Source organism: Fragaria vesca, linkage group LG6, assembly GCF_000184155.1.
Source record: "Fragaria vesca subsp. vesca linkage group LG6, FraVesHawaii_1.0, whole genome shotgun sequence".
Taxonomy (NCBI): domain Eukaryota; kingdom Viridiplantae; phylum Streptophyta; class Magnoliopsida; order Rosales; family Rosaceae; genus Fragaria; species Fragaria vesca.
This window is the reverse complement of record NC_020496.1, coordinates 30,294,139-30,315,714: the sequence shown is the minus strand read 5'-3', so window position 1 is coordinate 30,315,714 and position 21,576 is coordinate 30,294,139. Positions and strand designations below refer to the sequence as shown.

The 21,576-nt window shown below is 38.9% G+C and overlaps 4 protein-coding genes across 4 annotated transcripts in view; 3 read left to right on the top strand and 1 right to left on the bottom strand.

Annotated features, from left to right (window-relative positions):
* The window catches only part of LOC101295545, a 5,941-nt gene extending 4,390 nt beyond the window's left edge, over positions 1-1,551 (top strand). Inside the window, exon 9 of the mRNA XM_004304101.1 lies at positions 461-1,551. Coding sequence (XP_004304149.1) covers positions 461-1,074 — 614 coding nt within the window. The 3' untranslated portion in view covers positions 1,075-1,551. The remainder of the gene's footprint in view (positions 1-460) is intronic.
* Positions 1,552-2,833: 1,282 nt separating this feature from the next.
* Positions 2,834-9,717, top strand: LOC101309184 (histone acetyltransferase HAC12-like). Its single transcript, XM_004305982.1, has 11 exons — positions 2,834-3,027; positions 3,120-3,219; positions 3,519-3,723; positions 3,828-4,100; positions 4,384-5,486; positions 6,179-6,460; positions 6,588-6,866; positions 7,145-7,273; positions 7,425-8,846; positions 9,065-9,291; positions 9,426-9,717. The coding sequence occupies exons 1-11, from the start codon at positions 2,834-2,836 to the stop codon at positions 9,493-9,495; spliced, it is 4,284 nt and encodes a 1,427-aa protein (XP_004306030.1). The 3' UTR covers positions 9,496-9,717.
* Positions 9,718-10,216: 499 nt separating this feature from the next.
* LOC101295252 (putative nuclear matrix constituent protein 1-like protein-like) lies at positions 10,217-16,119 on the bottom strand. The gene is made up of 8 exons (XM_004304100.1): positions 15,582-16,119; positions 14,929-15,138; positions 14,169-14,422; positions 13,769-14,039; positions 13,607-13,690; positions 11,321-13,356; positions 10,971-11,136; positions 10,217-10,787 (listed from the first exon to the last, which is right to left on the bottom strand). Exons 1-8 carry the CDS (start codon positions 15,789-15,791, stop codon positions 10,542-10,544), a joined length of 3,477 nt encoding a protein of 1,158 aa, XP_004304148.1. The 5' UTR covers positions 15,792-16,119; the 3' UTR covers positions 10,217-10,541.
* A 2,103-nt stretch (positions 16,120-18,222) lies between these two features.
* Positions 18,223-19,209, top strand: LOC101294965 (glucan endo-1,3-beta-glucosidase-like). The gene is made up of 3 exons (XM_004304099.1): positions 18,223-18,402; positions 18,550-18,916; positions 19,024-19,209. The coding sequence occupies exons 1-3, from the start codon at positions 18,271-18,273 to the stop codon at positions 19,053-19,055; spliced, it is 531 nt and encodes a 176-aa protein (XP_004304147.1). The 5' UTR covers positions 18,223-18,270; the 3' UTR covers positions 19,056-19,209.
* Positions 19,210-21,576: the final 2,367 nt, after the last annotated feature.

Below are 21,576 nucleotides of genomic sequence, written 5' to 3'. Positions count from 1 at the left end.
GGGGGGGGGGGTTTTAGGTTTGTTGAATGTTAACAGCAAGAGGTTTTTCTTCATTCCATCTGGCATAATTCTCTCTTTGTATGTTGGGATATTGGGTGTCCTCCAGCTGAAGTAGTTGTGTTGAATAATTAATGGAATTCTTATGGAGTTAAGTTTCATACATTATATGAAATATTACACATCTAATTCATTTATGGACGCTATTTAGTACATTTTGGTGCAATTTCCTGCAAACATTATAAATTGTTGCTTTGTAGTTTTTAGGTTATGGTTATCATTTGTGCGCAAGTGCTCTGCAAATTTCCTGGGAACCACCCGGGGACAAGTGGTTTTCTGCAACTATCTTCTTAGGATTCTTGTGTACTTTTTATCCACCGCTAGTGATATCAGTATATTGTACTTCCATTCCTTGCCGTTAGATTATTTTTTGAGCCATAACACTTCAACTTGACAATTGTAGATGTAGATGATGAGGACCAGCCATCAGGGATAATAATATACGGTGTTGAGGAAACTAAGGGGGAACAGGAGGATGGAGAAATCATCGAAACTGACCTTCCTGAACCACCTGAGCCACGGAGGAAAATGACAGTCGGATTTCCAGGGATGAATGCACCAATCCCAGAGAATGCTGATGAAAGACGCTGGACACCCAGTCCTTCGGTTTCAGATCCGTCAAGGAACCACTCACACAATAGGCCAAACCATTATTATGAACCTGTCAGCAGAGGCCATTATCGTGAACAGAGGTGGTCTCGAGATTATAGAGATGATGGGCCTCCTGGTGTTGACCCGGGTTATGGCCCATCTAGTTATTCTCCGAGATATGGGAGTTATGATTACAACTCCCGCAACACTAGTAATGCTTCAGCGTCTAGAAGCCCTACCTTTGGAAGGTCCAACTCAGAGAGAGGTAGAAGAAGCAGTGAGTTTTCTTTTCCATACTCACCCACCAGGGATTCCGACTCCAAATTCGATTACTTGAGTAATGAAAGCAAGAATGACTATGACCCTGATAGTTCAAGTCATAGTTGGGATAGGGTAGATAGGCATCGCCAACACCGTAGGAGGTGATGATAGAGACATGTAACAAGCAATAGATGTTTATTTGATGGGTGTTTTCATATGATTGAATTTGACCAGAGGGGTTTGTACAAAGATCTAGGTGAGACTAGATGAGTTTAGATTGCTTTGGATTAGTTTGTTGTATGTTATTCTCTAAATGCAAGTACTATTTCCATTACTGCTTTTTGTTTCTATGGTCAAGCTGTGGAACACTGTAATTTTTTGTTGTCTTTTTGCAGTTCAATAAACAGGAGGTGCATGAGAATGGACACCTTGTGTGTTTTGAGGAACATTCTACTAATTTTCAGATTGCAACAGGTAGAAATTGATATGAACATGTTTACAGGGAACTGAAAATTGTCCGTTGCTGTTTTAAGGAAGGAACTTGGCTGGTCACCTCTAAGCTGATCTAAGCCAATAAGGTGAGGACATTGTTTAATGGCTTGTTTACTTCAAATCCATATATAGTCCAGAAAAATAAAAGCGATAAAAGGAAAAAGACAGTGGGATATGCATGATAGAACATCATCACACTAGTGATATTGACGAGTGAACAATCCCATTATGATCATACATAGTGTCACGCAATATTAACTTTTCCACATGAAGATATTATTTACTATCAAGTTTGGCGGGGCATGACCTTAAAGAAAAAAAATAAATTCATCAACATAAACTTAAGTCTTAATTTAGACTAGACGTGACAAACTTTAAGCAAACTATCAATCAAAATAACGTCTTTGAATCCTTTATTATAACAACACCGGCCACAAACCTGGAACTGACTCGGATCTAATTTCGGCCACCACAAATATGTAATTACTATGATCCAACAAATAATGAAGCTTAAGAACCCTATATGTTAGGCATTGATAAAAGTAATTTTCTTCTTCATATTATATGGAAACGTTAACTATTATAATAAGAAAATCCTAGTTTGGACTTTGGATTGAGTACAAATCAACCAACGAAAATGGACATTTTTGGATCGACCATCAATAATCAAAGCTTTGTTTACCTACTTGGTAAATAAGCCTTCAAAATTGGCTAGCAAATAGAAACTAATAACAAAATAAGAAAAAAAATATTTAAAAGACTAGAGTGAGAAGGGTAGTTTAGTAAGTTCACATGGTTCGGCGATGGTAACTCCGGAGCTCGCAGGGTTTCCCTTTCCCACTATAAAAAATCGCAGGTTGGTAAACTCACAATCTCTATCTTCTTTCTCTTTCTCTACAAAAAAAAATTATAAAAAAAAAGAAAAAACTACTCTCTCTCTCTCTCTATCTTTCTGCGGTGGCCCACCACCGATTGAGAAAGCCGAGGACGACTCAGCCGCCGCCGTCAATAAACAACGAAAACAAATTGAGGTTCGCCGTAAAAACCTTAAACCCCTCTCTTTTTCCCCTGTTAGGGTTTTTCCCCAATTCCCTCTTTCTGCTAATTTCTAGGGTTTATGTTGTCATCGGAATCGGGCTCAATTAATCGGAATTTCGTTTCTTCTTTCTTTAAATTTTTGATTGCGATTCTGTTGCTTTCAATTTTTTTTTTTACCCAGTTTGGATTTTTTTTTACGGGCGGTAAAATTGGAAATTTGGGGTTTTTGGGGGAATGGGGTTTAATTGGTTCTGGGTGAGGTGAAGATTCGAAATTTGGGGTGTTGGAATTGATGGGTAGGTGATGGAATTCGATTAGAACAAGAACTGATGTTAAGGCTGAAGATGATTAATGTGAAAATTGGGTTTGAAATTTTACTGTTTCAGCATGAATGATGTATCTTAAGAGGGAGATGGATGTGAAGAGATACAATGCAGCTCAGGCCTTCGGTTCGGGAGGTCTGCATTTTATGGGAGGGCATGGGTTCCATCATCATCAACAGGTGAACGGTCAAGTTGGCGGCTACTTTTTCGATTGGCGCAAAGGTCCTGGAGTCAGCTGGCTTCGTACTTTGGTTAGGAGGAAAATGTAAGTATGGCATTTTTGATAATGTGTTGGAATGCAGTTGTGTAATTAGTACTGTTGTGTTTGTTCTGATGTTGTTAAATGCTTCACTGCAGTCTTGAGAGATTCTTGGGATGTACTAGTGCGAAGGGAAATCTAGCATCTGAGTTTGTGCTTGGCATAGAAACCCAGCTATTTATGGAGGCTACTTCAGAGGTCTGCTATTCTTGTGTTACATTGAAAATTCAGTTTTAGATGTCTGTTTGCTTATTATCTGTCTTTTTGGTTTCTTTGTAATGGGGACACCTCGTCACATGCTAGCCCTTTTTTTGTCTTGCAATTGGTTTTACTTTTGAATTGAATGCAAATCAGTCATCGTAACCTGTTTTGTGTAACTAAGTGACCGCATCAACTAGCTTTATTTATTTTTTGTTGGGATAAAAGGCTGGTCAGTTAAACCTTGCACAATTCGTTACTTCTGTTATCCTGAAGTTTAAATTTTGCATGTGTTTCAGGACGACTATGTGAATGAGCAGACTCTGAATGATCGGGTGCTGAGCGCAGTTCAGCAGTATCTGTATGGTGCTAAGTCTGGTCAAAATTCAGATGACTTCTGTATGACAATGCCAACTTTAAGGCTGCCACATGGTTATTGCGTCTCAGATGCTGCAGAAACCTCTCTTCTTTGCTCAAGCAATGCCACTAGGTCCAACTCCATTGGTAAGATGGCACTGCTTACCAGCTATTTGAGCACTTTAATGTTAATTTACAATTTGATAGTTTAGAGGCTAATATATAATGGCTTATTGAATCTACTTTTGCAGGGGTCCCTATGGATGGTTATAAGCAGGCAGATGCTTATGGATTCATTACTTGTGATGACATGGACATGCCTTCCTCATTAAGCTCAAGTCAGGTTTCATCTGAGACTGTTCTTCCTTTTGAGAGCAGTTCATCAGTCTCTGCATATTCCAATGCCAATCAGATCTCTGCTGGTGGAAGCTTAGATGATGGAACATTCTCTCATGGTGGGAACCTGCTGTACAGTTCTGATGTATCATTTAATTGTCATGTTCAACAGCAACATCTTGACCACGGTATGACTTGGACGCTTTAACATTGAATTCTCCTACTTGAGATTGTTAAACTTGCTTGATATATTATATGCACCAATTATCATCCACTATGTAGTTTTCCAGCATATGCATTTCTATCGGTTCACCAATCTGCAAACAAATAGAGTTATTTGTGATTTTAATTTTCAGTCTGCTTTAATACTAGAGTACATGCAATAAATGTGTGACAAGTTTATCCACTTACTCTTTGTATTTGTTGCTTCCTTTCTTGACCTCCTCATTTGTTAATATACTTTATTTACAGGTGAATTTGGAGCCTCCAAACTCACAAGTTGTCTGGGCACTAACCAGAATGCTCAATCAATTGATTTTCCATCTTCATTGGGAGAAAGTTCAACGTTCTCCTATTCTAACTTAATGACCCCCCTTCATATTGCAATGCAAGTCCCTGAAGTTGCAACTCTTGAGGATATACTGCAGTCTGACTCTGTCATAATGAAGTCTCAAAATAACCTTAAACGATCCCATCATCCCTATTTTCAACCCCAAGTTCTTCCGCCGCAGTCACAGGGTGTTCAACATTCTGCTTCAGGTGGACCCTGTTTAGGAAATATTGAAGACATGCCTTCAAAAAGGTTGAAGATGGAGAGTGAAAAGGAAAGTTTTTATTTATTGTCTCCCGAAGGACTTCAGCCACACTCTGAATCCCTGGTAATAAAGTCTCAAGAAAACCACAAACGACCCTATGATCCATATTTGCGGATTCAAGTTCCTCCAGAACAGTCACTAGCAGATAAACAGCCTGCTTCAGATGGACTCAGTTCCGGAAATATTGAAGATGTACTGCTTTTTTCAAAAAGGGAGAAGATGGAAATTAAAACGGAAAATTTTCCTCCCTCGCCTCCTTCAGTTGTTCAAGCCTGTATTTCGGAAGGATTTTCAAACCTGCAGCAACAGTCTGAATCTCCTTTATCTTTTAATTCTGAAGTAAAACAAGTGAAGGTGGGACCAGTTGAGAGTTCTATACACAATTCCATGAGGATCTATGATGTTAAACAAAGTGATGTTGACAATATTAAACTCAATGATGTGCCCCTTCCTTCTGGAGGGTTTGCTTGTCATCAGAGGGAGCGAATAGACCCTATTAGCAGCTCTGAGGTTATAGAAAATATGAAACAAGTTCCTGAAAGGACAGACTCCGGGAGCATCAATTTATCCTCGGAAGAGCGTAGTGTTGATTCTAAAGATGGAGGGGTAAGGACCGAGTTCATCCAAACAGAGCCAAAACCAGAGCCTGATCTTATGGAAGTGAAAATGCAAGGGATGCCAGGTCTTTCCTTAACTGAACTCTTCACAACAGAGCAAATCAAGGAACATTTGTCGAGTCTTAGGCACAGTATTGATCAGGTAATACTTTTTTAATTCTCCTTTGTCAAGCTTTTCATTCATACAAGACTAATTGCATGTTTTACTTTTCTTTTACTGCCCTGGGATTTTTTCTTTGGTCATTACCTTTTTACAGTGCCTTCCTAAATTTCTCTTTTGCCTTTTCTTTGCATTTAGCTTTTCCATTTTGAATATCTTGATTGGTACACTTGTCATTCCTTTTATAGATTAGCTCTCTATCTTTAGTTTAACTAGTAATTGAGTATCAGACATGTTAATGAAAAGTGGCTTGTCAGAGTTGCACCGGAAAAACAGACCAATAAGAGTAGTCATTTTTTTGGCAATAGCTATTTTTGAATCACGGATTGGTTTACCTTTCCTTCTTTTTTTTGCTCTCATGACACTTGCTTTCTATTAACTGAAGTGGTGGAGGTCCTTCTTTGTTTGCTATAGCTTATATGTATTATATTTATCATATTTTCTACTCATTAATAAATTTACAGTTTAAGGCAAGAGGGACATGTCACAAGTTGTTTGCTGAGTTGTGAGAAAAGCTGGTGAATTATGTAGAATTGTGTATTATAATTTTTACACCAAAATACTTGGTAGAGTTAGCTAGTTTAGTTTTTCTTTTTTCTTCAAAAGCTGTGATTGTCTAATGGCCTAGGCTTGCTTTGAGTACAATAACTTATTATTTTTTGTTGTTTAAATAGAGTAACTTGATGGAAGATACGGGAAACGGTGAGCAAGTGTGTCAGTTGTGTGCAATTGGTAAGAGGTCGTTTGCCCCAGCACCAATGTATTGTTCATGTTGTGGTGCCCGTATAAAGCGCAGTGTAAACTATTATCGCACACTAGATGAGCATGGTGTACGATATTGTTTTTGTTCAATGTGCTATAAGGTGTCTCGAGGTGGAAATATCTCCTTTCGTGGTATATCTGTTTCAAAAGCAACACTTGGTAAGAAGAAGAATGATGAAGAAATTGAAGAATCGGTAAGTGTACTCAAGTCATTCTTTGACAAAATAAGAAAAGTTGATCCATTCTGTCTTTCATTTTTTTTCTTTCGTTTTTGTCTTGAAATAAAGAACTAATTTCTCGAGTCCTGTTATGTACTTGCAGTGGGTCCAATGTGATAAGTGCGATGGCTGGCAACATCAGATATGTGCTCTCTACAATGATAAATGTGATTTGGATGGCAAAGCTGAGTACATATGTCTTAAATGCTTGTTAAAAGAGACAGTACTTGGAGACCGCAAACCCTTGGCTGAAAATGCTGTTTTCGGTGCTAAAGATCTCCCAACTACCATGCTTAGCAACCACATAGAGCAAAGACTGATTAGACGCCTTAATCAAGAGAGAGAACAGAGAACAGAAGTTCAAGGAGAAGGATTTTCTGAGGTATGATGCTAAATCTGATTGAGAACAATACATTTTGTTTATCTGATTTTTCGAGATGAATGCCTAGCATTTATGCACTAATCAATTTGGTCAATGGTTTCTTGATAAGTTGATATCAATTAAGTTTCCGTTTGATGTTCATGTCTTTATCTACACAAAATGATTTTTTATCTATAGTGTTTTATTTTTTTGGCGAAGTAATGTATAGTGCTTTGCAGATGCTTTTGTTCAAATGGTTGATTGATTAAAAAATAAACTATAATTCACTTTGTTGTTAGGTTGCAAGAGCGGAAGATCTTGTTCTCAGAGAGGTTTTATCTGTTCAAAAGACAGTTACTGTGAAGCAGCAGTTTTTGAGTCTCTTTCATGACGAGAATTACCCTGCTGAGTTCCCATACAGATCAAGGGTGAGATAAAAATTCTAATTCCAGAAGCTTGTTTGTTGATTTATGAATTTCCTCTCTTGTCTCTATTTCCTGCTGAATCTGTTCTCTATTAATACCATCGCTTTATATTGTTTGTTTCAGAATATCCTAATAGTGTTCCTTTTGCCTTCAGGTTATTCTTTTGTTTCAGAAGATTGAAGGTGTAGATGTATGCCTTTTTGGAATGTATGTGCAAGAGTTTGGGTCAGAATGTAGTCCTCCAAATAAGCGCTGTGTGTATATATCGTATCTCGATTCCATCAAGTACTTCAGGCCTGAGATAAAAACTGTGACAGGAGAAGCTCTTCGTACCTTTGTTTACCATGAAATACTCATCGGTTACCTTGATTTTTGCAAGAAACGAGGTTTTGTGACCTCTTATATATGGGCGTGCCCCCCGTGCAAGGGTGAAGATTATCTTTTATATTGCCATCCGCCGGAGCAGAAAACTCCCAAGTCTGATAAGCTGCGTCAATGGTATCAAGCGATGATAAAAAAAGCAACTGATGAAAAGATTGTGGTCGGTTCCACTAATTTATATGATCGCTTTTTTATCCCTACTGGGAAATGCAACTCCAAGGTAACAGCAGCTCGGTTGCCATATTTTGACGGTGACTATTGGTCCACTGCTGCTGAAGATTTGATAAAGAAGATGGAACAGGAAAGAACAAAAGAGAAAAAGACGATAAGAACAAGAACCTTGAAAGCCATGGGACATACAAGTCCTTCTGATGGTTCAACTAAGGATATTCTACTGATGCAAAAGCTGGGGCAAACCATTTTACCTATAAAGGGGGACTTCATGGTTGTGTACTTGCAGTATGTTTGCACCCACTGTCATGAAGCGATATTATCTGGGAGACAATGGTCATGCAATCAGTGCAAAAATTTTCACCTGTGTGAAAGGTGCCATGATGCTGAGCGTAACCTTTATGGGAAGGACGTGCACCTTTCAATCAACAAGGAACATCATGTGCTCTCTCAGGTTATGGTGAAGGATGTTCTTCCTGACACTGAGGTTGAAGATGTTATTTTGAACAATGATTTATTTGAGAATAGGTATTCTTTCTTGAGTTTTTGTGAGAAAAATCATTATCAGTTTGACACACCTCGCCGGGCCAAGTATTCCTCAATTATGATTTTGCATCACCTTCGGAATCTAACTGTGCGGACTGCTGGGAACATATGCAGCATTTGTCATAAGGATGGTAGGGTTGATCAGATCTGGGTATGTGGGGTCTGCCCAGAGTTCGATGTCTGTGCAAAATGCTATCAAGAGAAAGGCACTTCTAGTCACATTCATAAATTGACTCGAACCTCCCCGACAGTTACCCATATGACTGAGAGCTCTCCCACTGTTAGCCATGTGACGGAGGACTCTCCTTCAGTTAGCCATGTGATGGACGACTCTCCTTCAGGTAGTCATGTGACAGAGAGCTCTCTTACAGTAAACCATGTGACAGAGAACTCTTCCTCAGTTAGCCGTGTGATGGAGAGATCTTCGCCACTGAACCATGCAACTAGGAGTACTATGGCACCGTTGAACACATTGGTGGTAAGTTAAAATTTCACGTATTTTTCATCCTAAATGTCGGTTCTACATCTCTATTGCAGAGTAGTAAGAGTAATTTAGGGGTTCACAGTATTTGACTATTTCCAAACAAATTGTTTACAACGCCAAAACGATATTGGCATGTTGCAAAACAACCTTTCACTTATTTTGAGTTAGCAGTATGTGTTGAGCAGCTTAATCTTAAATGTGTATTTTTGCAGATAAAGAAAATGGTTGATGCTTTGCAACATGCTTCTAGTTGTCCGTCTACCACCAGCCAGCCTTGCTCTTACCCAAACTGCCTCCAAATGAAAAGGTTATTTTCCCATGCAAATAGATGCACTGTTCGAGCATCTAGAGGTTGCACACTCTGTCAGAAGGCATGGATTGGAATAAAGGCTCATTCTGCAAGCTGTAGAGAATCAAATTGCAGAGTACCACGTTGCATGTAAGTTATGCTCTCTGATTCTGAAGAAGATAGTGTTTTTTTTCCTTCTCTGTTTTTGTCATTCTCAAATCTTAGTCACAATAGCTCCTCAAATATTTGCTCACTTATTGGATTGTGTGGCGTTGACTCTATAGGGACCTGAGGAATTTTGTAGAGAAGCGGGCGCAAACGACTAGTCAGATAGATAGCAGTGAAGGTTGCTGAGAGATAGTTCAAATGTACAGATAGATGGACTGTCGACTCCAGCAGCCTAGCAAAGGAGTAGCATGTTCAACAACACAGGATCCCCAAGTATATTACTGTTACCACCAAACTTGAATAGAACATCACCCTCTAGGCTTCCCATTTTAAAGGGTTAGGGTGTCCTTGTAAGTTTTTAGTGCAATTTTGAAAAACACAAATATGATCAATAAAATCATTTTCAATAAAATTACTGAAAGAACAGCATATAGTTAGAATTTAGAAAGAATGAAAGATGGTTTCCCCTTTTCTCTAGTGGTGTACTGGTGGGAGGATTTCATTTTGGGAGCTCCGAATTCCTTTCATCAACTACCTTGTCATCCACGAATTCAATAGCCAGGGATCACAACTGGAAATGATCTTCATGCTACTAATAGTATTTTTATTGTGTCGCCAAAAATCTTCTTATTGGGTAACTCATGATTTTCACTTCATGAAAAAAGTCCTGATTTTCAACCAATTTTGGAACCGATGAATCTCAAAACTACTGAATTTGTACTGATATGAGCACCACTGAATTAAAACTGCCTTGTGCACCCAAAATGTCAAGTTAGAAGGGGCTTAACTGAGAACAAACTGATTTCTGATTTCCTGTGGCAAACACCGGATATTTTTGTTTGGTTGGTTTTTTAGAAAATGGAATGACTAAATGTCATATTAAGATGAGAAATATAAGATATGAGATGTAGAAATCATCGGAGTTCAAACAATCATTCCATAACTGAACAGACATGCAAACTATGATACAAACAATGTGGAAGGGCAGAGCTGACTCCAGCGTTAATATGCACTGGCTACTGCTACCTACTGTGAGAAGCAGCCACATATCCCTTTGAATCCTAAAACTAAAAGAAAGAGGGTAGCCAAAAACCCTATCCCTCTGCCTCAAAATATACTAAAATGGTTCTAACTACACTGAAATTCCACAACAAAAGGAAAAAAAACTACATTGAAATTGTTAATCCACAAGACTTCCATCCAAACTGCAAAGCCAATATGCGATTCGTTTCTTATGTTGTGAGAAAGGTCCAAAACTTCTTCCCTATGGAGGCCTCACCAGGCTGTTCAGACTCATCATCCTCATCTTCAATGAGATTTGCATCCTCTCCACGGGATTCACTCCCATACTCCTCTCCATCAACATAAAACTCCTTGCCCCCTTCTGTGGAACCATTTGCTTCACTCACTGCCATATTCTCAGTGGAATTTTCTACTCCATCTGCACCACCATCTTGAGTGTCTGCAAGAGTCCCGCACTGCAGCAGAAAACATAAGGAAAGTCACATCCGAAGTCAGCGAGAACCAGCTTATGAGTTTTAGAAAAATGGAAATATATATGAGGAGCAAGACAGCATTTTAGGAGTTCTCTCAACTTTATTCAGAGTAGAAAAATAATTTCTGAAATATCATCTTCTCATTAACAGATTGGCATTACTCACCCGCACAAAGTGTGTGCTTCCACCATTTTCACCAGCAAATCCTGTTAAAGTAGCAGGAGCAGCTTTGGCGTATAGAATCTCTGCCTCCGTATTTCTGGCACGATCAACCTCTTCATTTTTTTTAACAAGGTCGTCCGAGACTTTTGCAGCAGCAACTTTACCACCACTGAAGACAATGTAACTTATAAGTTAGTTACACACTTGCATATTAATGACTACCAAATCATGCCAGCAGTACTGGAGTCTTACAATTAACACCTAGTCATAACTTACGTCAAGTATTCAAAGTCATTCTATGATGTGGTAGCTTTTTGTTTTACAACTAAGAAACTAAATATTTGGGGACTTACGCTTTGGATCTCCGGAGATTGTACCGTCTTTCATTTGGAGGTTGCTCAGCTAGAGGAGCTTTTTCTCGCCTTTTCTTCCGCTGGCCGGTCATGACACTTTCAGACTGTTCTTCACTATCATTCCCACCATGCTCACTCACAGAAACTTGAGATGTCTGAGCACGACCACGCTTCCGTCCATTTCTTGCTGGTCTTTTACCAGCAAGACTAGAATCGTCATGGCTTTCAGTATGCATATTGGCAGAATCCTCAGCGGTCCCATTCTGATGCCGATTGTCGTTTGTTTCAAAAGCCTCTCCAAGTATAGCCTTAGCATCTTTGACAACTGCTTTCACAGAGCGTGCTCTGTGAACTGCGGGCCGGCCTCTCCTCCGTGGCTTTGGACTACCACCCTTCAAATTAGTTACCTGAGAATCTTCCAACACATTGGGTGCTTCTCTAGTGCTGCTGTCAGATTGAATTATCTGGACATCTAAAGAACCACTTGCCACTCCAAAAGAAACCTCTGCCTCATTCTCAGCATGTAGCCTATTGGATAGCTCTCTATTTTCCTCAAGTGAAAATGGGGTTTCCTTGTGTAGAGCACCAGACTCGGTCTTTTTCCCAGGAGAGAAAATAAGAATCTTTGAGGTGCACTTGCGAAGCCAAGACATACCACCTGGAGATTTTGAATCAGCAGGAGACTTCTCATTATTGTTCCTCTCAGCCGCAGCCAGGCTTTCATTGTGGCTTACCTTCACATAATCATCACTCAATCTTGGCAAGGCAAGGACCTCTGCCCCTTCAGTTTCAGCTGAAGGTTGTAGATTAGAAAGCACAAACTCAGAGATCATGTCACCACAGTTTGTGCAACCCTTGAGCTTTTCAACATATGAAATAAACTGTTCTCTTTCCTTGATAAAATTTTCTCGCTGATCTTTCAGTTTTCCGCTAAGATCAAGAAGTCCATTGATGTCTTTTCTAATTTCAACTCGCTGCCTTTCAAGATGCTCCTTATTTTCATCAGCTTCTTGCCTCTCTTTTCCAATTTTAGTTCTTTCAGCCTTGATGTCCTCCATTTCTCTTCTAGCAACATCTCTCAAGTAATTAACATTGTCTAGTTCTCTCTCTCTTTCTTCTGCAAAAGCATTCTCCCTTTCACGCAAGGGTTTCTCCAACTCCTCCAGCCGCTTCCGCATATCAGTTTCAAGTTCTCTTTTCAGAGCTTCAAATTCATGAACCATTTCACTTTTCTCACTTTGAACTTTTTCAGCTAACGCTGCCTTCTCATGCTCCATATGGGCCGCAAATGATTCCTGGGCCAAGGCAAGATCTTCTCGCTCCCTTTGTATGCAATCCTGTGCCGCTGCCCTTTCATTTTTCAACCTCTCTCCTTCAAGTTGGCTGAGCTTTTCTACTTCTTCTTTCTGTTCTCTCACACTCTTCAGCTCTTTCTCAATCTCAGCTCTTTTGTCATCCAGCTCTTCCCACTCTTTCTCAAAAAGCTCTTTTTGCTGCTTCAAATCTTCAGCTTCCTTTAGAAGCAGTTCTTTCTGTTGCATGTACTTGTCAATTTCCTGTTTCAATTCTGACTGCAACCGCTGGCACTGTGACCTCTCTTCTTCAGTTACTTTCAATCGATCACTCTCCTCACTGATCTTCCGTAGCTTATCTTCATTATCAGCCTTTATCTGCTCCAATTCAGCCAAAAGCCTAGCCAAATCCTCTTTATCAGCAAGCAACTGTTTCTTCTCTGCTTCAAAGTTCTTCTCCTCCAATTTAATAGACTTCTCTTTTTCCTTCAAGGCCTTCATTTTAGATTCATAGTCCTTCTCTTTCTCCCTGAACTTCTCCCCTCTCTTTTCCAATGCCTGCTCCCGTTTAGTGACTTTCTCCTCCATATGATTGACTTCGGATTCCTTCTTCTCCACAACAACCAACCTGTTTCTCAATTCCTCATCCAACGATTTTCTCTTTTGATCAATTTCCAACTCAAAATCGCCTTGTTTTGCATGCAGAATGGCATTATGTTCATCAATAGCCTTTTGGATCTCAACCTGCATTTCCAAAAAAATAGTCAGAAGCATGACCATATTAAAATGGAGAGTATATTGTGTACTAGTCTGCCAATTTGTCCTTGTTGCGTTTCAAGCTACTTTTAAAAAGAAAATTGAGAACAAAAGAATTAGACCAGCTCCACATAAGGAGATGGTAGGCATACAACAACCGATTTAGACCTGATACTATTTAATCAACAGAGGTGAATAAACAAAGGTGGCCATATCTATATATTGTGATGGGCCTTACTCTTTCTCGAGCATCTAGCTTTTCTTCCAAAGCCAGTAACTCCTTCTCCTTCACTTCTAAGTTCATTCTCATAGCATTGTATTCCTGCATTAAAGAGAAAAACTAAATTAAAAACAAGGAATTACAGATGCTTAAATCAAGTTCATCTTTACAAACACTTGCCTTCTCTTTTAAAGCTAGACTTGCTAGCCTGCTTGTCAGATCATCTTCTTGCCTTTTCAGTGTTTCTTTAGTTGCATCTATTTTCTTCTCTGCGTTTTCCAGATCCTTCTCTTTATTCTTCAAAGACTTATCATGCTCATTTGCCCTCTCCTCTCTTTGGTTGATGTTTCTTTGACCTCTGGCTAGCCTCTCTTCTCCCTCTTGTAATTTCCTTTCCCATTCTAGTAAGTCCTCCCTCCACTTGGCCAAAGAAGTCTCCCTTGCTTCCTGTCTGAGAAAAGTCAACAAACATCTTCACAATTCGTCTTGCTAAGAGTACAAAACAAATTTTATACAAAGAACGGCATAATTTAGAGTAACTAAATCAAAGAAAGAAATCCCAATAGGGACTGGTTCATACTCTGAACTGAAAGAGGATCTATCCCTTCGAAGTGCACTTTCTCCAGCCTCCAATTCCTTAAATTTGCTCTCTATCTCCGAACTTTTCCGGCTGACCTCAGCTAGCTTGGCATCAGCTGTACGCAACTTTGCCTCTAACTCCAGTGATTTTTCTTCTATACTGGCAACCAAAGCATTTGCCTCGGCTAACTTCGAATCAGCAATAAACTTTATTTCTGCAATCTCTGAACGAGTCTCATGCAAAGCCTTCTCTAGCTGCAAAATAAAGAACCACAGTTTAGCAAATTGCAACCACTGTTTTTGTTTTCACATGATCACAGACTTCCAAGTTCCAGTGTCAACCATCAAGCCACAGGCTCATTTTGCGAATAAGAATTATTTTAAGAATCTCTAAAGCATATTTAGCATCAGAATTTGTCCCTAGGATCAGCCCTTGTGATTCTAGTGGGTTTAGGAAAGAAACTACTAGGCACCTAGCACAGGAATAAGAATGTGAGCGTGAGTGTGTGTGTGTGTGTGTATGGGAGAGAAAGAGAGAGAGAGAGAGAGAGAGAGAGAGAGAGAGAGAGATTATAATTTATGTGTATCACAAAATAGTTATCTATACCAAAAAAAGTAATTGATGTATTCAGTTGTACAAGGCTTTCCACCAAATTGATGTTTTAGCAACTAATTAGCTCCTTTATTTGATTAGTTGACTGAGAGAAGTCCAAAGATGATTACTAATGTACATGAAGGAAAGTCTAAAACAGGAAACTTACATCAACCACACACTGCTTCTCAACCCCCAATGCCTTCCTCAAATTCTCCTCTCGCTTTTCAACTTCGGAAATTGCAATCAGATGGGATGCTTGTTCTCTTTTCAGGGCATCTCTTGCTTCTGCCAATGACTGCGCAAGTTCTTCCTGGCTTGAGCTCCACTCCTTTTTCTCAATTAGGAGCAGCCCCATATTGTACTGGTACTCATAAAGCTGCACACAACATTGGTTCGTCAATCAACAAGCTGAATACATTATACTTATCACAGTTATGCACACCATAATAGGGACTACAACCTTATTCAATGAGCCGATTCAAAACACCATAAACTACTTTAAGACAAATATAAACTGCATCTACTTCACTAGGACATCAAATAACCGCAAAAAGATCCAGGATTAAAGCACAAGTAGACCCACTATTCACTTGTTTCTTTACACCCAACTCCTGATTTTTAATTTACCAGCATATTACCAACTCAAAATTTACATCATTTATTAGTGTGTGAGTAAAATTCACCAACCATGCGTTAACATCACAAATACTAATCTTAAAAATTAATAATTAATACAAAACAAAAATTAAAAAACAAACAAACACTGCATAGCAGGAATAAAAGAATAGACAAATAGCATGAATTACATTCCACACAGACCTCGTTTTCCAGCTCCAGAAGCTTCCGGGTTATCCCATCCCGGTCACCATTCTCTACCAGACCCGTCGCCGGAGTTGTGGGCTCAAACAGCACAACCCCTCTCCCCTCGCCGGAGTTCACCTTCGCCTTGCCGGAATTCATCTCCCTCCCGGACCCAGTTCCGGTTCTCGGCGTGAGAGACCAATCCGACCACCGCTTCGGCGTAAACATCAAGAACCCTAACTCCCCAAATTCAAAGATCCCAACTTCATAAAGCAAACCCTAACTCCCCCAAAACCGAAAAAGAAACCGACTTTCCTCCTCGGCGAAACCCTAATTCGAAAACCCTGGTCGTAATTTGACGCAATTCCACGGCGAAATCGGAAATGAAAGCCTTTCTCACTTCACTCTGTGAGTTTAAATCTCTCTATTAACAGAAAACCAGGTCCGGACGTGACGCAATTCCCAAATTCCGGCGAATTGGAAGGTTTCAAGTCCGGTAACCTCTCTCCTCTTTTCTCTCTCTTTCTGTAATATGCTATGCTTTAAGCGAGGATCACTCTTTCTATTTTGTTTTTATTTTATTTTATGGGCCGCCAACGGAAATCCCTGTGGAAAGTACGGTACTGTCCTCTATTATCATGCGAAATGGTCCATGATGTCTAGGGCAAAATGGGGAATGAAACGGGTGGCTTTTATAGAAGGCAACGTGGGTGCCGGCTGTGAAGTTTTGGGAATGACGAAATTGCCCGTGGTTGGTAATACCCGTTGGGATAAGGTGGAGGGGTAAATATTGGTTGAGGTGGGGGCAGTTTAATAATTGGGGCATGTTCTGGGGGTGGAATATTCGTTTTTGTATTGAAATGCCACGGTGTTAAGGAGCTGTTAAGTCATTGGGGTGCTGTGGATAAGCATCTATTTGTCGCATGTGGGTTTTTGGTTGTTTTGTTTTATTTAAGTTTTTTTTATTTCACATTTTCTTTCTCTCTCTCTCTCTCTTCCACCTTCGTCATGTTTCTAAAATATGAATGTCGTGCCCTAGGAAAAGAGAGATAGAGACATGGAGTTTTGGTGGGTTTTCACTGTTGAGTTGAGCTTTTTTGAGGTTGGATCAAGATCAAATCACCATTTGGACTTGAAAGAATGAGGGGGGTTTGTGAAGGGTGAGTAGACAACTAACAACTTTTCTTGTTCATTTGATGCATGACAACATAGGGTAAAAAGATTTAAAATTTTATTATTTATTAGTTTTGATATGACACAAGAGATTTTAATTTCGTAATTATACGAAGAAAAGAAAATACGGTAAGTTATGTTCAATACAATTGTTTCTTTCTTATTATACTATTCTGTTTTGTTTTTTTTAGGGTTAGAAATTGATAGTGTAACTACCAAGTTATATGAAAATTCACATTGACGATCCTTCTATCCCAAGTATTCTTCATTCCTTGGTTCCTTGCTAATCTACTGTGCTCTAATATAGAAATGGTAAAACAAGTATCTGAGTTTTCCAAGGAACAACACACTTTTATAGTTTGATGAAAGTGAAGGGAAGAAAAAAGGAGAACCTTTCTTGCGTTAGCCGTTAAAAACTGAAGTCTCAGAAAAAAGAGAGACCACCACGATGAAAAGGGTACTGTCACTACTGATGAGATATATTGTTTATTTCATTTAACCACACACCGTGTCGAGATCGATCATGTTAAAGTGATCGAGGATGAACTCATCATATATCCATCTATCTGTTTAAAGCCAGACATATATACTTTACCATCACTTGAAGTTAGGGTCTATTTGGTTTATTGGAATGCAAGAGCCAGGTACCACTTCTTCCATTTTAGATCACACTAAACTTGGTCATAGGCTTAGCACTTAGAAGTGTTTGTTTCTGGGAGGAGTGTGTTCCCTTATAAGTTTCTCTTGCTTTGTCTTTTGACTATGTAAACATTGGGTGCACGAGAGGCACCATCATTTAATGTGTTTATTTTTTATCAAAAAAAAGAAAAACTTTAGATCATACTAAACCAGTTAAACCCGATCGATTTGATCCCAAAATGTCATAGGTAACCCCATAACGGCGGTGATTGATCCAGCTTAACAAAGTGTAGTTATATATGATCTACATCAATCATCTCTTCGATCACCACACTAATTGAGATACGATCGAGTTACGTCGTGCATGTTATATATTCTTGCACAACGTCAACTAATTGTTCTTGCTTTGTTATATACTCTAGTTAATCCTCAAAATCGTTCATTCATTCTACTCAAAATCGTACAACTTCGCTTCCAAAGCAGTTGCATTTTATTGAACTGAGACAGCACATTTCGCATATACTTTGAAATTAGATTTGCATGCAGATTTCTCTGTTCGATCAATGTTACTTTAGAAAACCATTAATTGGAGCCGTGCATTACGTCCATGTGTTATTGTTTTAGACATATATACTTCATCCAAAAAAAGCCATTAGCTATTTTATGTGTTTATGTTTCAGACATACGTCCTCCAAAAAAAGGTTTTTAGCTATTTTCTATGGAGTTAAAACTGTGGTGATGCTCAAAAACAGAAAACCAGCAACAGAAATTAGCCGCAAATAGAATCATTTAATCCATCTTTTCTGCGCTATATATTCACAACCCTCGCTCATCGCCATTCTCACCAGTTGCAAAAGAAATTGACCTAACACTACAACAGATAGAAGAAAGAAAAATGGAAACCAAGTCCATCATCGTCTCCCTCCTCATCCTCCAGCTTGCTGTAACCGCTTTTTCCAAAGGCGGACATAAGGGAAAGGGCGGTGGCGGTCATCATCGTGATCAAAACCCTATGCACCAACCTCACGTAAGTTGTTAACGTTTAACCTAGCTATCGTCCATATCTCTGTTATTCATGTTGTCTGCTATTTTGATTTTCTGATTTGCCAAGGCAAGCGACTTAAATGTTTTATTTTTGCTCGTAACGCATGTCACATACAATTTTGTATCATAGGGCTCTCACAAGGACGTGCATGAGCCGGGAGGTCCGGCAGGGGGGATTGCAAAGCCAGGAAGCAAACCACAGGTTGAGTTCGGAGGAGTAGATGAACAATTTGCACCCAGCAGTGGTGGAGATGCATCTGGCGATAAGAAGTGGTGCATTGCCAAAGGTGGTATTCCTAAAACTCTTTTGAAGAATGACTTCGATAGTTTGTGCAAAGAGGTCGATTGCTCGCCTACAAACGGAACAGGCTTGTGCTATACCGAATCCATCTTCGCCAAGGCCTCATTCGCCATGAATCTGAAGTATCAGAAGAACGGTAAGAAGGATGCCGACTGCGTTTACGAAGGAAGAGCAGAGACTACCACCAAAGATCCCAGTACGTTATCACGAACATCATTTCTTGACTTGCTCTAATCTTTGATGATCTATAATAAGAATATATAGCTAATTCCATCTTTTTCTCTGTTATGTTTTTTCTTTCAGGCTGGGGTAAGTGTATAATGGTGTCTTCTTAAGAGTTGGAGGCGAAACGAGAAGGAGAATCGAAGTACAATTATCTTCAGGCCTTTGGGGGCTGTATACATATATAATTAGCATCAAATTAATAAATGTGTTGAGCAATTTCTCGATGTAGAAATATTTTACATTAATAAAACCAGGTACTTTTTTGAAGACTGTCTTGCTGATGTGATTACCACATACATATAATCTCGATTTACATGTCTAATCTAATCACGCATGTCGCGACATAAGAATCATAGTTCATCTTTCATAGAAAAAACATGGCAGACTTACTTTCAGGCAAATGTACGTTGATAGAATCATAGTTTAAAAGGCACATAAGAAAAAGTTCTGTCAGTGGTGAGATTGATTCATATGGAGATCGATATGGACTACTCTCAGCAAATTGAAAGACGTACAATAGTATAATACGTACCATATACACAACCAATACTTGGATGTACGTACGTTTGTAATCAATCAATATACCATCCATCAATCATTTACTCGTACACTTGTAGTACGTTGAGAGTTTTTGCCGTATTTCAGCAGGTACGTAGTTTGTTATAACTGCTAAGAATCACAGTGGAGTACGTACTAAATCGGATGTACATACATCTATTATCTATATATGAAAAAAGGGAGCATTTCTAGTGAGGATCCTTAAGTTGAGGACTTGGTGAGGACTTTTCGGCTTATCCCACCTTTTGATCTTATATCTACATCTTGATCGTTCAGTTTATAGGTATTTATGAGTAGATCATTTCTACAAATTTTCAGCTATATTGAAAATTGTTAAGACATTCATAAGTGTGATTTATCAATTATGAACTTGAACGGTTCATATTTAACAGATTTGGTTCGTCCATTAATTTGATATAGTTTGTTATCTTAACGAACACCAATTTGGCTGAAAAATTGTAGAAATGATCTACTCATATAAACCTAAAAATTGAATGGATGAGATGTTAAAATGTGATCGAAAATTGAGTCATTTAAACCATAAACCGAAAAGTCCTCACCAAGTCCTTAACTTAAGAGTTCTCACTAAAAGGGCTCCTTATGAAAAAATGTATCGAATTTGTTCATCGATCACATTTGAGAGTTTTTACCGTATTTCAAGAATGGTATACCTGCTGCAGGTACGTAATTTGTTATAACTGCTAAGAATCACAGTGGAGTACGTACTAAGTCGGATGTACATACATCTATTATCTATATATGAAAAAATGTATCGAATTTGTTCATCGATCTCGACTAATTTCACAGCCATTGGCATGGAATGTTATTGAAACCTCTATGGCTCTATATATGCGCGCGCTTAAAGCAAGCATCGCTTTTCTTCTGTTTCCTATACACAGCTGCTAGTTCAACTGATCGAACTTATAGTACGTCTTTCACTCTTTCCTCAGGGCTCAATGTCATTTGCATCTAGCCAGCTAGGCTCAATATAATTATCTCCCAGGCAATGAATACTTCGGGTCCATCTTATAATGAATTCATTGATTTCATTCTTTTGTGTGTGTGTGTATGTGCGTGTGTTTAGAATAAAAGAGGTAGAGGTAGAGGCAGGTGTGCATTAGTACGGAATATAGATAGTACGTGTCTAAGCCTAAGCCTAAGCCAAAGCATGGAAATGATTTGTTTCACAGATTTTCCCATGCCACTTAAAAATCTCATCTTGTAATGATCGTTTAGTTCTGGCTTTTTTAGTGTATATAATCAAGTTGTGTCGGCAGTCAATCGTAGTCTTTCAGTTTCAGCAAACGTATCGCACAATAAACAAAAATGATCAGGAGTCATATATATATGAGTGATCGCTAGGTATTAGCTAGGGTTTAGGCCAGGATGCCAAGCAAGATATGAGCAGTGTTCTTTTAGCTACTGGTGCACAGTGACGGAGTCAAGATAAAATTTTCACCTGGGCTAATTATAACGCATGGAAAAAAAATTCAATGTAACACACAATATTTAAAGGAGAGAGGTTATAGGAAGATGACAACATATTTGCTGAAGCGTTAGCTGATAATCCATTTTAGATAATACAGCTGTTCTAGAGTTAGAACACTGACACTGCAGATTTTCCTTCTTTGCTTGGACGGTTGGACAAAGAAGCCATTTAATTTGGTTAAAATATAGAATCAATGGGAATATGGGATCATAACTAAACCCAGCAAGTAGTTGTTCCGCAAAAACCAGACGTTAAATTGCAAAAATGATACATAACAACACCAACTAACTTCCATTTACTTTTCCTTTTTAATTTACATGACTAGTAATAGATAACACAGCAGCAAGCACTCATGGTGTTAATCTTATTGTGTAGGCAATGAATATACCACATTAATTGTTTGGCATAGCCGAATATATAGAGGCTGCTCAATCATGTTTTGAAAATAGTGAAACCGTCGTCTCTTCTTAGTTGTTTGAGATCGGCAGAAGATTGATCTCTCTCTATCTATCCACTGTCATTGATTTAGTTAGTTTACAATTTCACATGGCTATGTATTGTTTGGATCATATCCCATATTAAAC